We start from the raw sequence: 18,501 nt of genomic DNA, 5'->3' as shown, positions 1-18,501 counted from the left end.
GGCGTAGGCTGCAGTGCTAACCAGGATTCTCAGATTTAATTGTCTGCACTTCAGGACCCCATCCCTGGCACTCTGGTGTTCCAGCAGCCTTCATCAAAGCCCGATTAGGAATCGGGTAGTCAGGAAGCCACAAGCACCAAACCCCTCTGACCTAAGCAGTGTGCGGGTCAGCCGATTTTCACTCCCAGATCTTGCCGGCATGACCTTGGCACCTGAATCTGGCATGTGAGAATGCAATGTTGGGCAACATTACTTCTGGCTGACAAGTAAAGTTTAAAAAAAATGAAAGACCTTACCTGTTTGGGCCAGTTCTGGCACCAGCTCCTGTTGTCTTCACTTGAGCAAGTAGGCCCCGATAGCCTTACTGCACACCCACAAATTACAATGGCAATTAAGCCCTGATGATGTCACTGGGGTCGGAACTACATATTCAGAGAAGCAGCACACGAGGCAAAATATCAAACAGCTTCCTCCCCGCTGTTACCGGACTTCTGAATGATGTCTTATGGACTGAACTGATCTCTTCCCACGTCTTCTTTACTGAGTAGTACTACACTCCATATGCTCACCCAATGCCTGTACCTATGTATTTACATTGTGTATTTATTTATGTCCTATGTTTTTTCATGTATGGAAAGAGCTGTCTGGGCTGTACGCAGAACAAAGCTTTTCACTATACCTCGATACATGTGACAATAAATCAAATCCAATCCACACTGCAGGATATGAATATCATGAAATGTAAAAGGGGAACATTAAATGTTTATGAATTCCTGAATGTCTGAATGGAGCAAAGGAATTGCTAAACAAACAAGAAACCAGGCGCCATTTATCTCCTTCACTTTCTACCATCCTGGCAGCCACATGATATGACAATAATGGAGTTATTACTGAAATAAAGAGACATGTTACCAAAGCTTTTCCTCTTGCACTCATCAGGACAAGTGCAAGAATGCCAAATTTCAAAAGATTACAACAATCAGTCTCTATCAGTTAGTCTGCTACAAATCCAGATGTGAGGTGAGGAAACCTCAGTGTTGGAGAGCTTTGGAAACCATGGGCCCAAAGCCATCTGTTCAGCGACAGATGCTCCACAGAAGAGATTCACAAACCAACAAGGCAACCACATCGCAGGCGCCCCAGGAGGAAGGGCCAGTCCTCTCCCCTCTGACACCCCAGGTCCCCTGACCACCCACCAGGCCAAGCCAACACCAGAACCGACACACCGCCGCCCTATCTCTCCCCCCCCCCCTCACCCCCCGTAGCTGCAACGTGTAGTTGCACACAATGATCATCATGTGAAAAAATGAAATGAAAATTGCTTATTGTCACGAGTAGGCTTCAATGAAGTTACTGTGAAAAGCCCCTAGTCGCCACATTCCGGCGCCTGTCCGGGGAGGCTGGTACGGGAATGGAACCGTGCTGCTGGCCTGCTTGGTCTGCTTTAAAAGCCAGTGATTTAGCCCAGTGAGCTAAACCAGCCCCTGCTGACCCTCTAAGTTAGGTTTCTCTGTTCCAAGGTCTACCAACATTATGCAGATCAAGTAATTATTAGCACTTAATTGACAGTGGGATATTTACGAGCTTTGTTAAATTGTACAATTATGCAATATTATTATTTGCAGGAAGGATTGGGGAATTGAGAACTTTGTCTCGCCAACTCTGCTGCATAACATGAAGGAAAAAGATATCAGAAAGGCCATTAACTATCATCTTAAGAACAACCATAGCTTGGTTGCACCAGGACAAAAGGTAATTCTTGATAGCTGAATACCCAGAGGTAAAAATTATGCTCATCATTTAATCTGGCTCTCTTGCCTTCCACCTTTTCACAGATCTTCCTTTCATTTTTTTAGTTGCTTGGCAGTACAGAACTTGAATGTCAGTGAAAAATGAGAAATGCAGTTGAAACTTTTCATACTGCATTCATCAGGACAGATGCAAAAATGCCAAATTTCAAAGGGAGCCACCATTTACATTGTATGAGAAAAGGGTGCCGTTTGGTTGGCAAATCGACTCTGATTGGTTGAGGTGTTGCCATGGTAAATGCACCAAACACTATTGTCATCCATCCTTTTCTTTCATTCAAAAACAGCGCAATTCTGGACATGTTCATTTTGCCTGCAGAGAACAGGACCTGCAAATTAATATATGTAGCCTCTAGCAAGCGTAAGTGAGCCACATTGTGGGCCTGGCTGATAATGTTAAATTGGTCTTGAGTGCAATTCTTTGTACACTCAGGATTGTTTAGAGAGTCCTGCCCAATCACATATCTATCGTTAAACGTGTCCTGAGGTTTGCAAGCACATGCAGGTTGAGTATGGTCAGTGTTCTGTTTATTGTGAATAGCTGAAGGGACATGCTGTTTGATGTAGCCTATGAACCTGGCATTGCACTGGCTCTGAAATTCATATACCACATTACCCATTTATGTGGCAGGCGGAATGTCTTTTTGGATTCACGGCAGCATCCTTTTCGTGGAATTACCACTTAAGTTACCATTATATAGTATATAGTTGCTAATTTTTTTGTGAGATCTTACTTTTACAGGATAATTGGGGACTTTTGAGGTTTGGAGGTGGTGACCTCAGTTTCATTTGTGAGTATATGCAATGCGCAGCGAGCAGTGATCTGATTGGGGTAGCCATTATCCCACAGGGTAGCTTTGATGAGCCCTATTTTGGTGTAAAGCTTGCACGGTGAGAAAATGGCTTGGGCCCTGTGTAGGAGATTGTCGATAAAGCCAATCTTATTGTGCGTGGAGCTGCCGGACTCACAATGTGTATAAAAATTCCTTGACACTTATCCCATTGTGTTTGTGGGTCTCTTGCTGAGTGCAAATTGGCTGCCCCATTCCCTAAATTACATTAGTGACTATACTTTAAAGATACATCATTAACTGTAAATCACATAGGGACATCCTGAGGTCTTGAAAATTCAACATCTTGGGGATTACTATTGATCAGAAACTGACCAGGACTTTGCCATATTAATATTGTGGTTACCAGAACAGGTCAAAGGCTAGGAATCCTACAGTGAGTAACTCACCTCCTTAGAATCACAGAATCCCTACAGTGCAGAAGGAGGCCATTGGGCCCATCAAGTCTGCACCAACCCACTGAAAAAACACCCAACCTAGGCCCACAACCCTGGACAATAAGAGACAATTTAGCATGGCCAATCCACCTAACATGCACATTTTTGGACTGTGCGAGGAGACCGGAGCACTTGGAGGAAACCCACGCAGACAGGGGGAGAAAGTGCAAACTCCATGCAGACAGTGACTCAAGGCCAGAATTGAACCCGGGTCCCTGGAGCTGTGAGTCCCCAGAACAGTGTTAACCACTGTGCCACCATGTCCCATAAAGGCTGTCCACCATCTAAAAAGCACAAGTCAGGAGGGTAATGGGATACTCTCCACTTCCTTAGATGCGTGCAGTTCCAACAACACTCAAGAAACTCGACACCATCCAGGACAAAGCAGCCCGCTTGATTACTCCCCTTCCACAAATATTCAGTCCCTCCATCACTGACGAACAGTAGCAACCATGTGTACCATCTACAAGATGCACAACAGGAACTCACCAAAGTTCCTTAGACAGCACCTTCCAAACCCACAACCACCACCATCTAGAAGGACAAGAGTAGCAGATCGCTGGGAACCCCACCACCTGGAGGTTCCCCTCCAAGTCACTCACCATCCTGACTTGGAAATATACAGCCGTTCCTTCACTGTCGCTGGGGCAAAATCCTGGCTCCCTAACGGTAGTGTGGGTGTACCTACACAACTGGGACTGCAGGGGTTCAAGAAGGCAGCTCACCACCACCTTCTGAAGGACAGCTAGGGATGGGCAATAAATGCTGGCTCAGCCAGCGATGCCCACATCCCATAAATGAATTTTAAAAACATAAATGCTAGTCAGTCTTTTTTTTTGCTAATGTAGATGAATAATAATTCATGTGAATTTAAAACAAGCTGACTATCATTAGAAAATGGGGTGGAAATAATTCCCTCCCCATTGAGTTCTTGGGCTGGATTCTCCATTCCTGAGACTAAGGGCGCAATTCTCCGCACTCACGACGGTGCGGAGAATAGCGGGGGTCGTAAATTTTTACGGCCACGCTAGTCTGACGCCCTCTCACTATTCTCCCCCCCCCCCCACGCCCGACTCCCGACACGAATCGCTGCGGCCGAATGGGCCGAAGTTCAAGCCCTTTACCGCCGTTTTTACGAACGGCAAACACACCTGGTCTGGCCGTTCGTAAAAACGGCCGTAAAGTTCGGATCTTGGCAACCATGGCACCGATTGGCACGGCAGTACCACGGCCGTGCCAAGGGTGCCAAGGGCCCGCGATCGGTGGGCACCGATCGCGGGCAGCGGGTCCGATTCCTGCGCACTCTTTGTCCTTCCGCCGCCCCGCTGTATCAATTCGCGGGGCGGCTGAGGGGCATCCTGGCCCGCGCATGCGCGGGTTTCGCGCAAATGCGCGATGGCGCCATCCGCGCATGCGCGGGTTGGAGACTTCCAATCCGCGCATGCGTGGCTGACGTCATGTGACGCGTCAGCCGTCGCAAACTCTGGCAAGCGGGCTTAACGAAATTCGTTAAGCCCGCGATGCCGGAGTTCACGGCCGCGGCATGCTAGCCCCGACCGGGGACCAGAATCGGTTCCCGGTCGGGGGGGGGGGGGGGGGGGGGGGGGGGGGGCTGGCGTCAAACCCGCCCGTTTTTGACGCCAGCCTTACGATTTCTCCCTGTTTGGGAGAATCGCGCCCTAAGTATTTTTTAAAAAAAATGTTTATTGGAATTTTTTGAAAAATATATATCAACAAAACAATAATAACAATAACAATAATAATAATAAACACCCCCCGGCACCCGTAACAACACATATAACAAACCGCCACCCCCCCACCCCAATAAACAACAAAATAAATTAACAATAAGCAAATTAACTTAAATACTATCCCCCTAAACCCCCCCCCCCCCCCCCCCCCCCCCCGGGTTGCTGCTGTTGCTGACCTAGTACCTTATCATTGAGCCAGAAAGTCGAGGAAAGGCTGCCACCTCTTAAAGAACCCTTGTACCGACCCCCTCAGGGCGAATTTGACCTTCTCTAGCTTAATGAATCCCGCCATGTCATTAATCCAGGTCTCCACACTCGGAGGTCTCGCATCTTTCCACTGCAGCAAGATCCTCCGCCGGGCTACTAGGGACACAAAGGCCAAGACATCGGCCTCTTTCGCCTCCTGCACTCCCGGCTCCACCCCGACCCCAAATATCGCGAGTCCCCATCGTGTGTAGGCTTGACCCTGGATCCCACCACCCTCGACACCGTCCCCACCACCCCCTTCCAGAACTCCTCCAGTGCCCGGCATGCCCAGAACATATGGGCATGGTTTGCTGGACTCCGCGAACACCAGACGCACCTGTCTTCGCCCCCAAACAACCTACTCATCCTAGATCCGGACATGTTGGCCCGGTGCAGCACCTTGAACTGGATGAAACTAAGCCTCGCACATGAAGAGGAGGAGTTCACTCTCTCCAGGGCGTCCGCCCATGTCCCCTCCTCAATCTGCCCCCCAAGCTCCATCTCCCACTTAGCCTTCAGCTCCTCTACCGACGCCTCCCCCACCTCCTGCATTACCTGGTAGATGTCAGACACCTTCCCATCCCCGACCCACACCCCCGAAAGCACCCTATCCCTTACCCAGCAAAGGGAACCCCTCCACCTGTCGCCTAGCAAATGCCTTGACCTGAAGGTACCTGAACATATTCCCCGGGGGGAGCTCAAACTTCTCCTCCAGTTCACCAAGGCTCGCGAACCTCCCGTCAATAAACAGGTCTCCCAACTTCCTAATGCCCGCCCTGTGCCACCCTAGGAACCCGCCATCCATGTTCCCTGGGACAAACCGGTGGTTCCCCCACAGCGGGGCCTCCTGAGACTAAGTGTTGACGTGGGGGCAGGAATCGTGGACTTTCACAACAGCACAACTGGCGTTGCACCTGGATTGATTCATTGGCAGTGGAGGGGCTAGCACCGTGTGCCACGTGAAACACAATCGATTCTGATGAAAAATGGTGCAGGATTCGGCGGGTCCGTGATTGACACCCGGAAGGCTGACAAGCTGCAGCCGCATATTCACGCTACAACCCCTACACACATACGGGCGGTATGGCGGCACAGTGGTTAGCACTGCTGCCTACGGCGCTGAGGACCCGGGTTCGATCCCGGCCCTGGGTCACTGTCTGTGTGGAGTTTGAATATTTTCCCTGTGTCTGCATGTGTTTCACCCCACAACCCAAAGATATGCAGGTTAGGTGTATTGGCCACGCTAAATTGGAAAATAATTATTGGGTACTTTAAATTTATTTAAAAAAACAATCCCCACACACACACACACACCCCAGCCAACATGATGGCACTGGTTGTGCTGGAGCATGCCCATACAGCTGATGGGTCGGTTGGGGTCAGAGGGCACATAGTGAGGTGGCCTGGGGGGGGGGGGGGGGGGGGGGGGATACCTATACAACCTGTGACCCTAGGTTTGCAGTGGGCTGTCAGCGGCATGCCCAGCTGCATGGCTCCCTTTCCGGCTGCGGCAATGGTGTTGCATGCCTGTCCCCCCCGACCCCCCAACCCACCTCCTGGACACACACCCCCGCTATCCCCCCCCCCCCACCGACCCTGACAGAAGCCCCCCGGCCAGCGGCACAATTGTCAGCAAACTATGGTGATGTTGTTGACCCCCAACTTCCTTGAAAACCCACCATCCCATCGCCAATCTCCCTTTCCTCTCCAAAATGGTGGCCCGCAAGGATCTATCCTTGGCCCCTCTTATTTCCCATCTACACGATGGCACTAGATTCCATTGAGTCCCTGCAGTGCAGACAGGCCCTGTCTCCTCAGTCTTTCCTCATTGTATAATCCCACCATCCCGGTGATTAGCCTGGTGAACTTTTGTTGCACTCCCTCTATGGCAAGTATATCCTCACTGAGGTAAAGAGACAGTGGGCGTGATTCAGCGACCTCATTGCGCATTCGATGGAATCTTGCGAGACATTGCGATCTGGATCACGCTCTCGCTGGATCTCGCTCTCGCCTCCCAGTCTGTTGGAGACCCCCGGGTTGATGGGCATTGGGCAGGGTGGCACCCTGGCACTCCTGTTGGCAGCTGGGAACCTTGGCACTGCCAGCCTGGCACCTTGGCACTGCCATCTGGGCACTCTGGTAGTGCCACCCTGGAACTGCCAGGCCAGAAGAGGCACTGCGAAGTTGGCAGTCCCAGGTGCCAGGTTGCCCATGCCCAGGATTGGCCCTGGGGGTGCCCTGCCCATAGGAGGTGGGGTAAGGGGGGGGGGGGGGGGCCAAGGGCCTCGGAAGAGGTAAGTTGCCTAAAGTGTGGTTGGTGGGGGGGGGGGGGGGGGGGGGGGGCGGGGGGGGGGGGGGGGGGTCCGCAGACCATGGTGGGGTTGATCAGGGCTGGCTTTAAAAATGGCCAGTAGTCTTCCTGAGCTGAAGTCGCTAGAAATGGCCAAAAAGTACGGCGAAAAGTACCGAGAAACACCCTGCTAAACGTGCCCATGACCAAGGACGGAACTAAACATTGAGGGCTATTCAATTTTCAGGAAGGACAGATAGAAAGGAAAAGGTGGTGGAGTTGCATTGTTGATTAAAGAAGATATTGATACAATATTGAGGAATGATATTGGTATAGATGATGTGGAATCTGTCTAGGTCTAGTTAAGAAATATTAAGGGACAAAACACATTCGTAGAGGTGGAACACAGACCACCAAACTGCAGTGGTAATGCTGGGAATAGCATTAGACAGGAAATCAGAGATGCATGTGATAATGGAACATCTGTGATAATGGGTGACCTTAATCTGCATATAGATTGGCTGAGTCAAGTTAGTCACAGGACAATAGAGGAGGAATTTCTGAAGTGTATACGGGATGGTTTTCTGGACCAGTATATTGAGGAACCAACAGGGGAAGAGGCCATCTTAGACTGGGTATTGTGCAATGAGAAAAGATCAGTTGCCAATCTAGTTTTGAGAGAACCCTTGGGGATGAGTGACCATAACAAAATGGAATTCTTTATCAAAGTGTGTAGCGAGGAATTGATTCTGAGACTAGGGTCCTGAATCTCAATAAAGATAACTATGATGTTATGAGACATGAGCGAGCTATGATGGACTGGAAAACAATACTGAAAGGAAGGACAGTGGACAGGCAATGGCAGGCATTCGAGGAATGAATAGGTGAACTGCAAAAGTTGTTTATTCCTATTTGGCTCAAGTGTAGAAAGGGAACCGTGGCCAAACCATAGCTTACAAGGGAAATTAGAGATAGTATTACATTCAAAGACGAGATTTACGAATTAGCAGTAAAAAACAATAGGCCTGAAGATTGGGAACAGTTCAAAATTCAACAAACAATGGACCAAGGGATTGATTAAGAAGAGGAAAAATACAGTACGAAAGTAAGCTAGAGGGGAACATAAAAACTGGCTGTAAAAGTTTCTATAGGTATGTAAAGAGATAAAGATTGATAAATACAAATGTAGGCCCCTTACATTTAAAAACGGGGAAATTCATAACGAGGAACAAAGAAATGTCTGAGGAACTAAATTCATACTTTGCCTCTGTCTTCACAAGGAAGGCATGAATAATGTACCGGAAGTTCTGAGTAACACAAGTTTTTGTGAGGAAGTGAAGGAAATTACTATTAGTAAAGAAATGGTTTGGGGGAAATTAATGGGATTGAAGGTGGATAAATATCCAGGGCCTGATAATCTTCATCCCAGAGTACTTAAGGAAGTGGCCCGAGAAATAGTAGATCCATTGGTGGTCCTTTTGCAAAATTCTTTGGACTCTGGAATGGTTCCTACAGATTGGAGGGTCACTAATATAACCACACTATTCAAAAAGGGAGGTAGAGAGAAAACAGGCAACTATAGACCGGTGAGCCAAACATCAGTGGTAGGAAAATTGCTGCAGTCCATTGTCAATGATTTCATGGCACAGCATTTGGAAAGCAGTGGTATAATCAGACAAGGTCAGCATGGATTTACAAAAGGAAAATCATGCTTGACAAATCTGCTGGAATTATTTGAAGATGTAACTAGTAGAGTTGACCAGGGAGAATCGATGGATGTGGTTTATTAAGACTTTCCGAAAGCTTTCGACAAGGTCTCACATAGCAGATTACTACGTAAAGATAAAGTGCATGAGTTGTGGGGAGTATCTTGAGATGGATAGAAAGCTGGTTAACAGACAGGAAGCAAAAAGTTGGAATAGATGGGTCTTTTTCTGGTTGGCAGGTAATGACGAGTGGGTACCACAGGGATCTGTGCGAGGAGCCCAACTGTTCACATTATATATTAATGATTTGAACAAGGAAACTAACTGTATTATCTACAAATTTGCAGATGATATAAAGTTGGGTGGGAGGGTGAGATGTAAGGAGGATGCAGAGATGCTTCAGCAAGATTTGGACAGGCTGAGTGAGTGGGCCTGTGCATGGCAGATGAAGTATAATGTGGATAATTGTGAGGTTATCCACTTCAGTAGCAAAATTAGGAAAGCAGATTATTATTTGAATGGGTGTAAATTGTGAGAGTGGATACTCAGCGAGATCTTGGTGTCATCGTGCATCAGTCGCTGAAAGTAATTATGCAGGTATAGCAGGCAATAAAGAAGGCAAATGGTATGTTGGCCTTCATACTGAGAGGATTTGAGTATAGGAATAGGGATGTTTTACTGCAATTGTATAGGGCATTAGTGAGGCCACATTTGGAGTATTGTGTGCGGTTTTGGTGTCCTTATCTGAGGAAGGGTGTTCTTGCTATGGAGGAAGTGTAGCGATGCTTCCTGGGATGGCAGGATTGCCATACGAGGAGAGACTAAATCGGTTTGGATTATAATCATTGGAGTTCAGAAGAGTGAGAGGGGATCTCATGCAATCTTATAAAATTCTAACAGGATTAGGCAGGGTAGATTCAGAAAGAATGTTCCCAATGATGGGGGAGTCTAGAACTAGGAGTCATAGTTTGAAGTAAAGGGGTGAACCTTTTAGGAATGAGGTGAGGAGAAATTCCTTCACCCAGGGAATGGTGAACCTGTGGAATTCACTACCACAGGAAGTTGTTGAGGCCAAAACTTTACATAATTTCAAGAAGGAGTTAGATACAGCTCTTCAGGCTAAAGGAATCAAGGGATATGGGGTGGGGGAAGGATGGGGAGGCAGTATCAGGATTTGAACTTGATAATCATAATGAATGGTAGGACAGGCTCAAAGGACCGAATGGCCTCCTCCTACTTCTATTTTCTATTTATGCTTCTATGTAAAACCATAGTTAGTTGCTATCAGAAAAGGTGTCTTTTTCCTCTTGAGAGATAAGATGGTTTAATCCACAACATCTGTATGATAGCTCTGAGGGGACGTCTTAAGTTCCACTTTTATTAATTTTACAACGTTGGGCGGAATCTTGCCCCAAAATGGCAAAGTGTCAGTTCCATTGAGAAAAACGGTGTCAGCGGGATTTCTCACGGAGTTTTGAGCCTCTTTGACAAAAAAAAGTGGGCGTGGTTTGTGCTATCACTCTGGCGGTGTGGGGCCTCTCGGAGCCGGGAACCCACTCCAAATAGATCTTTAAAGGGCGCCAAGACCAATACTGCAGTCTAACCGCCTCCAGTCTACATCATGGAGGTCTCAGGGGCTCTCCCCGCCTCCCGACATTTATTGCTGGCACCCCTCTCTCAATGTCTGCTCTCCCCCCCACCCATCACACATGTACACACCGCAACCCCATGTGACTCCCACTATAGTCTGCCCCTGGCACTGCCCAGGCATGTTTCCCCCCCCTCCCCTCCAGGTGGGTTATACTTCCTGGAGGGATACTCTCAACTGCCTCATACCTGACCAAATCTGTTGTAAATGATGTCAGCGTGACTTCAAGCTGGCACCTGGTGGATATTCCGTGAGGCGTTGGGGGGTGGGGGGGGGGGGGGGGGGGGAATCTGGAGAGAGTGCTCACGAATGACATGCTAATGCATTAAATGAAGTTCCTGGGCTCCCGTGGCAACATTCGCATGACTCCAATGTAGAAGGGGTGAACATTCCAAAACCCATGGGCAGCCCTTTAATTGGAAAATCTTTAAAAATAAAATAAATTCAGCTGAATTAATTTACCAGATAGTGAATCAAATATGTGAAGAGTGCAAATTGACAAGACACCTGCAAATTTAGAAATGTGTTTATGTTTGGAGAGGAGATGCTGGAAATCATGTTTTATTCATTGAAGGTGATAGTTGTTTTGTGTGATCTTAATTAATATGAAGAGTTTTGTAATGATCTGTAGAATATTATTTGTGTATAATTTAATAACCGAACTGTAAGTAAAGATAGGTGCCATATGCATAGACCATGGGTTTTGAATTTTCACCCCCTCTACATTGGAGTCGTGCGAATCTTGCCATCCGGAGTAGGCAAAATGAGTACACCGGTGCAACATAGAGTCATAGAATTTACAATGCAGAAGGAGGCCATTCAGCCCATCGAGTCTGCACCGGCTCTTTGAAAGAGCACCCTACCCAAGCGCACACCTCCACCCTATCCCTATAGCCCAGTAACCCCACCCAACACTAAGGGCAATTTTGGACACTAAGGGCAATTTAGCATGACAAATCCACCTACCCTGCACATCTTTGGATTGTGGGAGGAAACCGGAGCACCCGGAGGAAACCCACGCACACACGGCGAGAACGTGCAGACTCCGCACAGACAGTGAACCAAGCCGGCAATCGAACCTGGGACCTTGGAGCTGTGAAGCAATTGTGCCAACCACCATGCTACCATGCTGCCCTATAGATGGCGATGAAGATTCATTCTTCATCAATGTCGTCGAGAAAGACACGGAACGATTCTATGAGATAGGAGAAATGGGAACAGGCCAGGTAGATAATTGGACAATTCAGCTAATGATAAATCAAACCAGCACATTCATCAAAATGGACACTGCTGCCAGAGCAAATTTAATAAACGAGGCAGATCTCAAGACGATGTGCATTCAGCCACGCATTCAGCCAGACAATAGTGCAGTCTCACAGACTACCATGGCGCATGAATTAAGACGCTTGGAAAATGCACTCTACAAGTAGAGGTTAACGAACAGTCATATTTGGTGGACTTCGTGGTTGTAGAGATGGATAAGAGATCATTGCCAGGCGCGACAGCATGTGAGGCCCTGCAACTAGTCTATCAACTAAATGACCAAGATGACGATTTCTTTGAACTTGATGAATTGCCCAGCGACTATGCAATCGCCGACACAGAAACCGACAACGACTGCATACAAATGGTGCACATGGCGGCCAGCGATGAAAAGACACAACAGACGCCGGAGAGCAAATCCAAAGCTCAGGCAGCAGCTCTGCTCAGAAAGAAGTACTGCCAAGCTGCTACCGAAAGCATTGTCGGCCTAGAAGACACAGTTGCCCCCGAGAGCGTGCAGCAACACAGTGATTAAGACCGTGAATTAAACGAGATAATAAACACAATGCGACACATATCTCAGCAGTTGCAAGAACAACAAACCAAAATGAAAGAATCATAGAAAACGATCGGCTCATCATAAAGCAGCAAAATGCTGAGATGAGTGCCCGGCTGCAGAGCATCAAGGACACACAGATAAAGAGGAGCTACATGCAGGCACAATCCCTCTGAGGTTGTGGTTGAACCCTGTGGTTCAGATCTTCAAGATGATACAAATTCTGCTGGTTGCGGGATGCACAACTCTTTTGTCCCCTCTTCAAAATTCAACTACCCTTGCAGCACATGGACACCAGCCGATATTGAACAGCACAGTGAGCCCTGGTTTAGCAAGGAAATCTCTGAAGCCAAATAAAACAGAACTACTTCCTTCAAAACTTTTTTAAAAATAGGTTTAGAGTGCCCAATTCATTTTTTCCAATTAAGGGACAATTTAGCGTGGCCAATTCATCTATCCTGCACATCTTTGTGGACGATACCCATGCAGACATGAGGAGAATGTGCAAACTCCTCACAGACAGTGACCCAGAGCCGGGATCGAACCTGGGTCCTCAGCACCGTGGGCAGCAGTGCTAACCACTAGGCCACTGTGCGGCCCTTCGCGTCCTTCAAAACTTAATTGGGAAGTTGGGATTGGCAGCAAAAGCCGGTAAGACATTTAAATGCCACAAGCTCAGGACAAAGAACACCCTGCACATTGTAGACGGTGAAACAGCAGAATCAGCCAAGAGACGGATGCAGACTTTTTAAAATACTGGACACTTCTAAAGAGAATATCAGACCGGACTTCAGGTGACGGCGGGCGGGAGGCAGCCGCACACTGAGGGATGCTGCTCGGGAATAGAAATTTTGACGTTTTAACGCCCGGTCCCGGGGGTAGCGGAGGCTGAAAAAGCTGTAAGAAGGCAGAGGGAGGAGAAATGTCCATGGTTGGGAGAAAAACGGCCGTGAAGAAAGGGGTTAATGAAAGTCTGCCGGTGAGTGGAAAAGTCAGCACAGGAACTGTAAGGAAAGCGGAGGCTGGAGCACCAGGGGAGGCAGCATCGCTCACAGCAGAAGAAATAGAACATAGAACATTACAGCACAGAACAGACCCTTCGGCCCTCGATGTTGTGCCGAGCAATGATCACCCTACTTAAACCCACGTAACCCGTATACCCGTAACCCAACAATCCCCCCATTAACCTTACACTACGGGCAATTTAGCATGGCCAATCCACCTAACCCGCACATCTTTGGACTGTGGGAGGAAACCGGAGCACCCGGAGGAAACCCACGCACACACAGGGAGGACGTGCAGACTCCACACAGACAGTGACCCAGCCGGGAATCGAACCTGGGACCCTGGAGCTGTGAAGCATTGATGCTAACCACCATGCTACCGTGAGGCGCTTGATCAAGGTGATGGCTGTGAAACTTGAAAAACAGTTCACAAAGCACATGGAAGCAATCAAGAAGGAGATGGGGGCGGTATTGAAAGTGCTGGTGGAGGAGGCGATTGCCCCGGTGAGGGCGGCGGTATCAAGCGCTGCGGCGGAGGTGCAGAAGCAAGGTGAGACACTGAAGGAAGTGGAAGAGGCATTATCGCAGCACAGTTGTCAACTCACCTCGATGGGGAAGGAGTTGTGGACGGTGATAGAGACCAAAATGGGTCTGCGAGCCAAAATGGGAGACCTGGAAAACAGATCCAGGTGACAGAATCTGAGGATTGTGTGTCTGCCCGAAGGGATGGAAAGCCCAAAGCTGACAGAGTATTTTGCCACGATGTTGGCTATTGGGGGAGGGGGACGATCCCTCCCGATATGAACTGGATCGGGCTCAGCGATCGTGGAGGCCTCTACCAAAGGCGAGTGAGCTCCCAAGAGTAGTAACTCTGTTTCGTGAAGGAGAAAGTCCTGTGCTGGGCAGAGCAGAGGCACGTGGTGAAGTGGACTGAAGCTGGTATACGCATATACCAGGACTTTACGGTGGAGCTGGCGAGGAGGCGGGCTGCCTTCAGCTGGGTGAAGAAGGCACTGTACATCAGCAAGGTGCAGTGCGGCATAGTATATCCAGCTAAGTTCAGGGTGACCTACAAATCCAAGCACTTTTATTTTGGGACGGCGGAGGCGGCGGAGGAGTTTGCGAAGGCAGAAAGACTGTGCCAGAATTGAGAAATGGTCGTGTACTGATGTAGCCTCATGTAACTTTATTTTTCCACTGCGTGTTGGTGTATGTACTAAATGAGTCGGCGCTGTACATATTTGGTCAAGGGAAGAGATGGGTCTTTCATTTGCAGTGATGGTTCTTTCGGGCTTGGGTGTGTATGCGGGGGTTGTGTGCTAAAGGGGATTTCTTGGTTTTCCTGGGACCGGGCAAGGGGGAAGGAGACCCGGGTGGGGGCCTCCACGCTGGCCGGTTTAAGCTGGCCAGTGAATGGGAATGAGGTGGTGGAGGGGCTGCGTCTACCGGAGCCTGGTACAACAGGTTTCGGTGAGTCTAGCCAGGGTGAAAAGTTGAGGGAAGGAACCAAGGTTGGGGGGAGGAGTTTACAAGAAGTGGAGGGGAGGAGGCTGGGAGGGGGGCTGAGGGATGGTGTCTACAATTCATGGGTGTCATTTACGGTACTCTTTCGGGGATTGGATGGCGTTGAATATTAGGGGGGGTTGGGAGGGTGGACTGTATATGTCAGTGGTGACTATAGGCAATTTCTGATTCCTTTTTCTTTTTTCCTTTTTTTTCCACCTTGGGAGGGTTTGTTTTATTTGATGTTTATATTGTCAGATGAGCTGTTATTTGGGGGTGGTGGGAGGATGGGATCGTTGTTGTTAATAAGGGGATTGAAATGAAAAATGAATGAAAATTGCTTATTGTCACAAGTAAGCTTCAATGAAGTTACTGTGAAAAGCCCCTAGTCACCACATTCCGGCGCCTGTCCGGGGAGGCTGGTACAGGAATCAAACCGTGCTGCTGGCCTGCTTTAAAAGCCAGCGATTTAGCTCAGTGAGCTAACCGTTACCGTTTACTGTTTGTTGGTGGGATGTAAATTCTGAAGAAGATGTGAAAATGGAGAATAAAATATTTTTAAAAGAAAAGAGAATATCAGACCAAGCTAGAGTCACAGACTAGCGTTACAGACTCTCGGCGGTTCAGGCAAGGCCTAAACAACATAACGGGCTACAAAGCGAAGCTGAGCAGTATCTCTGGCAGCAGCGCACCCCTCCCCGATAAACTCAATGCATTCTATGAAGGAAATCAACAATCTGCTGTCGAGAACCTCAGCTGCCCATAACACACCCATACCCACCATCACAGCTTCTGAAGTCAGATCCGCCTTCTTGAAAGTGAACCCTCGGAAGGCGACGGATCCGGACGGAATCCTGGTCGTGCACTCAGAGCCCGCGCGGACCAGCTGGCATATGTGCTCGCGGACATCTTTAACCTGTCCCTACTCCACACCGAGCTCCCCACCTGCTTCAAGAAGACCACCATCACACCGGTGCCGAAGAAGAACCAGGCAACGTTCCTCAATGACTACCGTCCGGTGGCCCTGACTTGAGCCGTAATGAAGTGCTTCGAGAGGTTGGTCATGAAGTGCATCACCTCCATACTCTCAGAATGCCTTGATCCACTGCAATTTGCATGACGCCGCAAATAGATCACAGCAGACGCCATCTCCCTGGCCCTACATTCATCCTTAGAGCATCTCGACAACAAGAACTCCACATCAGACTCCTATTTATTGACTACAGCTCCGCCTTCAACACTATAATCCCAGCCAAGCTCTATAAAAGCTCCAAAACCTAGGACTTGGCTCCTCACTCTGTAACTGGATCTTCAACTTTCTGACCCAAAGATCAAAATCAGTACGAATAACCAACAACGCCTCCTCCACAATAGTCCTCAATACCGGGGCCCCGCAAGGCTGCGTGCTTAGCCCCCTACTCTACTCCCTGTACACACACGACTGCATGGCAAAATTTGGTTCCAACTCCAACGACAAGTTTGCTGATGATACAACCATAGTGGTCCAGATCTCGAATAACGCCGAGTCAGAATACAGGAGGGAAACAGAGAACTGAGTAGAGTGGTGCAGCGACAACAATCTATCCCTCAATGCCAGCGAAACTAATGAGCTGATCAAAGTACTGTACACACCCCTGTCAGCATCAACAGAACTAAGGTGAGATGGTTAGCAGCTTCAAATTTCTAGGGGTACACATCTCCAAAAACTTGTCCAGGTCCACCCATGTCGACGCTACCACCAGGAAAGCACAACAGCACTTATACTTCCTCAAAAGACTAAGGAAATTCGACACGTCTACATTAACTCTTACCAACTTTTATAGATGCACTATAGAAAGCATCCTAGCTTACTGTATCACAGCCTGGTATGGTAACTGCTCAGCCCAAGACCGCAAGAAACCTCAGAGAGTCATGAACACAGCCCAGTCCATCACACAAACCTGCCTCCCATCCATTAACTCCATCTACACCTCCCGCTGACTGGGGAAAGCGGGCAGCATAATCAAAGACCCCACCCGGTTTACTCACTCTTCCAACTTTTTCCATTGGGCAGGAGACGCAAAAGTTTGAGAACGCGCACGAACAGACTCAGAAACAGCTTCTTTCCCGCTGTTATCAGACTCCTAAATGATCCTCTTATGGACTAACCTGATTAACACTACACCCTGTATGTTTCACCCGATGCTGGTGTTTGTGTAGTTACATTGTGTACCTTGTGTTGCCCTATTATGTATTTCTTTTATTTTGTTTTCTTTTCATGTACTTAATGATCTGTTGAGCTGCTTGCAGAAAAATACTTTTCACTGTACCTCGGTACACGTGACAATAAACAAAATCCAATCCCCCAAAAAATTGCATGTGTACAATTTGACCCATTTCACAAATTCATGTATTTGTAAATAGTTCATACATGCATGTAAATGATTTAGCAATCATCTTGAAAAAGAGGAGGATGTAATCCGACCACTATGTGGCACGACGACAGGAGAACGTTACTGGAGCACACCAGGGGTGCAGCAGAATGTGGATAGCACTTTTGGTTTCTAAATTTAGAGTATCCAATTAATTTTTTTCCAGTTAAGGGGCAATTTAGCATGGCCAATCCACCTACCCTACACATCTTTTGGGTTGTGGGGGCGAAACACACGCAAACACGGGGAGAATGTGCAAACTCCACACGGACAGTGACCCAGAGCCGTGATTGAACCTGGGACCTCGGCGCCGCGAGGCAGCAGTGCTAACCACTGAGCCACCATGCTGCCCCAGAACGTGGATAGCAAGCGTAGAGTCCAGTCGCATATTGAATAGCTCCTTAGTCAATAGTAATTAATACTAGTTAATCATAATTATTTGTATTTAGCCATAGTATCCAACTGTACCGTTCACATCGTTGAAACCTTTATAGTGTTTAGTTTGTTAATTGTTTTGTTCTTTAACAAAGCCATATGTTCTCTAATTGATTCAACCACAAAGACATTGTGAACTGAACATAGAGAACGTTACAATTGTATTTGATGTCCAAGCAATTGCTGAGTCATACCTACTGGGAATGCATGTCCCGATTTCCCGATGGGCACTTCCTGCAAGCATGACCCTGTGCTGGGGTCACAACTCAGAAAATTGCAGGCGTGCTTCCCATTAATTTCTATTCAAAATTCTTTGGTCACTTCTGGACGAATGCTCCCATATGTACGACTCCATGCTGGGAACTTCCTTCCATTAAAATTTTCTGCTTCGTATATTTGCATTCAAATTTACTAATAGCTTTCTTCATTCCGTTTGAAGCAACTGATATCGACAGCACAAGTCCGGCTGAATTACCTAAACATACTTGGTGATCTTCGAACATACGGAGGGAAAACCTTTAACGTAACCCTTCTGGTAGGTAGAGAAACGGGGAAAGGGTTCCTTTTAAACACTGTTTTTGGTTCTTCAATA

At 48.0% G+C, this 18,501-nt stretch overlaps 1 protein-coding gene across 2 annotated transcripts in view; it reads left to right on the top strand.

Annotated features, from left to right (window-relative positions):
• Positions 1–18,501, top strand: part of LOC119970237 (FERM and PDZ domain-containing protein 1) — a 178,421-nt gene that overhangs the window by 124,591 nt on the left and 35,329 nt on the right. For both annotated transcript variants that reach the window (XM_038804525.1, XM_038804526.1), the window contains 2 exons: positions 1,626–1,752; positions 18,349–18,444. In XM_038804525.1, the coding sequence (XP_038660453.1) occupies positions 1,626–1,752; positions 18,349–18,444 (223 nt within the window). The remainder of the gene's footprint in view (positions 1–1,625; positions 1,753–18,348; positions 18,445–18,501) is intronic.

The sequence above is a fragment of the Scyliorhinus canicula genome, chromosome 8, assembly GCF_902713615.1.
Source record: "Scyliorhinus canicula chromosome 8, sScyCan1.1, whole genome shotgun sequence".
NCBI lineage: Eukaryota > Metazoa > Chordata > Chondrichthyes > Carcharhiniformes > Scyliorhinidae > Scyliorhinus > Scyliorhinus canicula.
The sequence above is the reverse complement of the archived record's forward strand: the minus strand, read 5'-3'. Positions and strand labels throughout refer to the sequence as shown.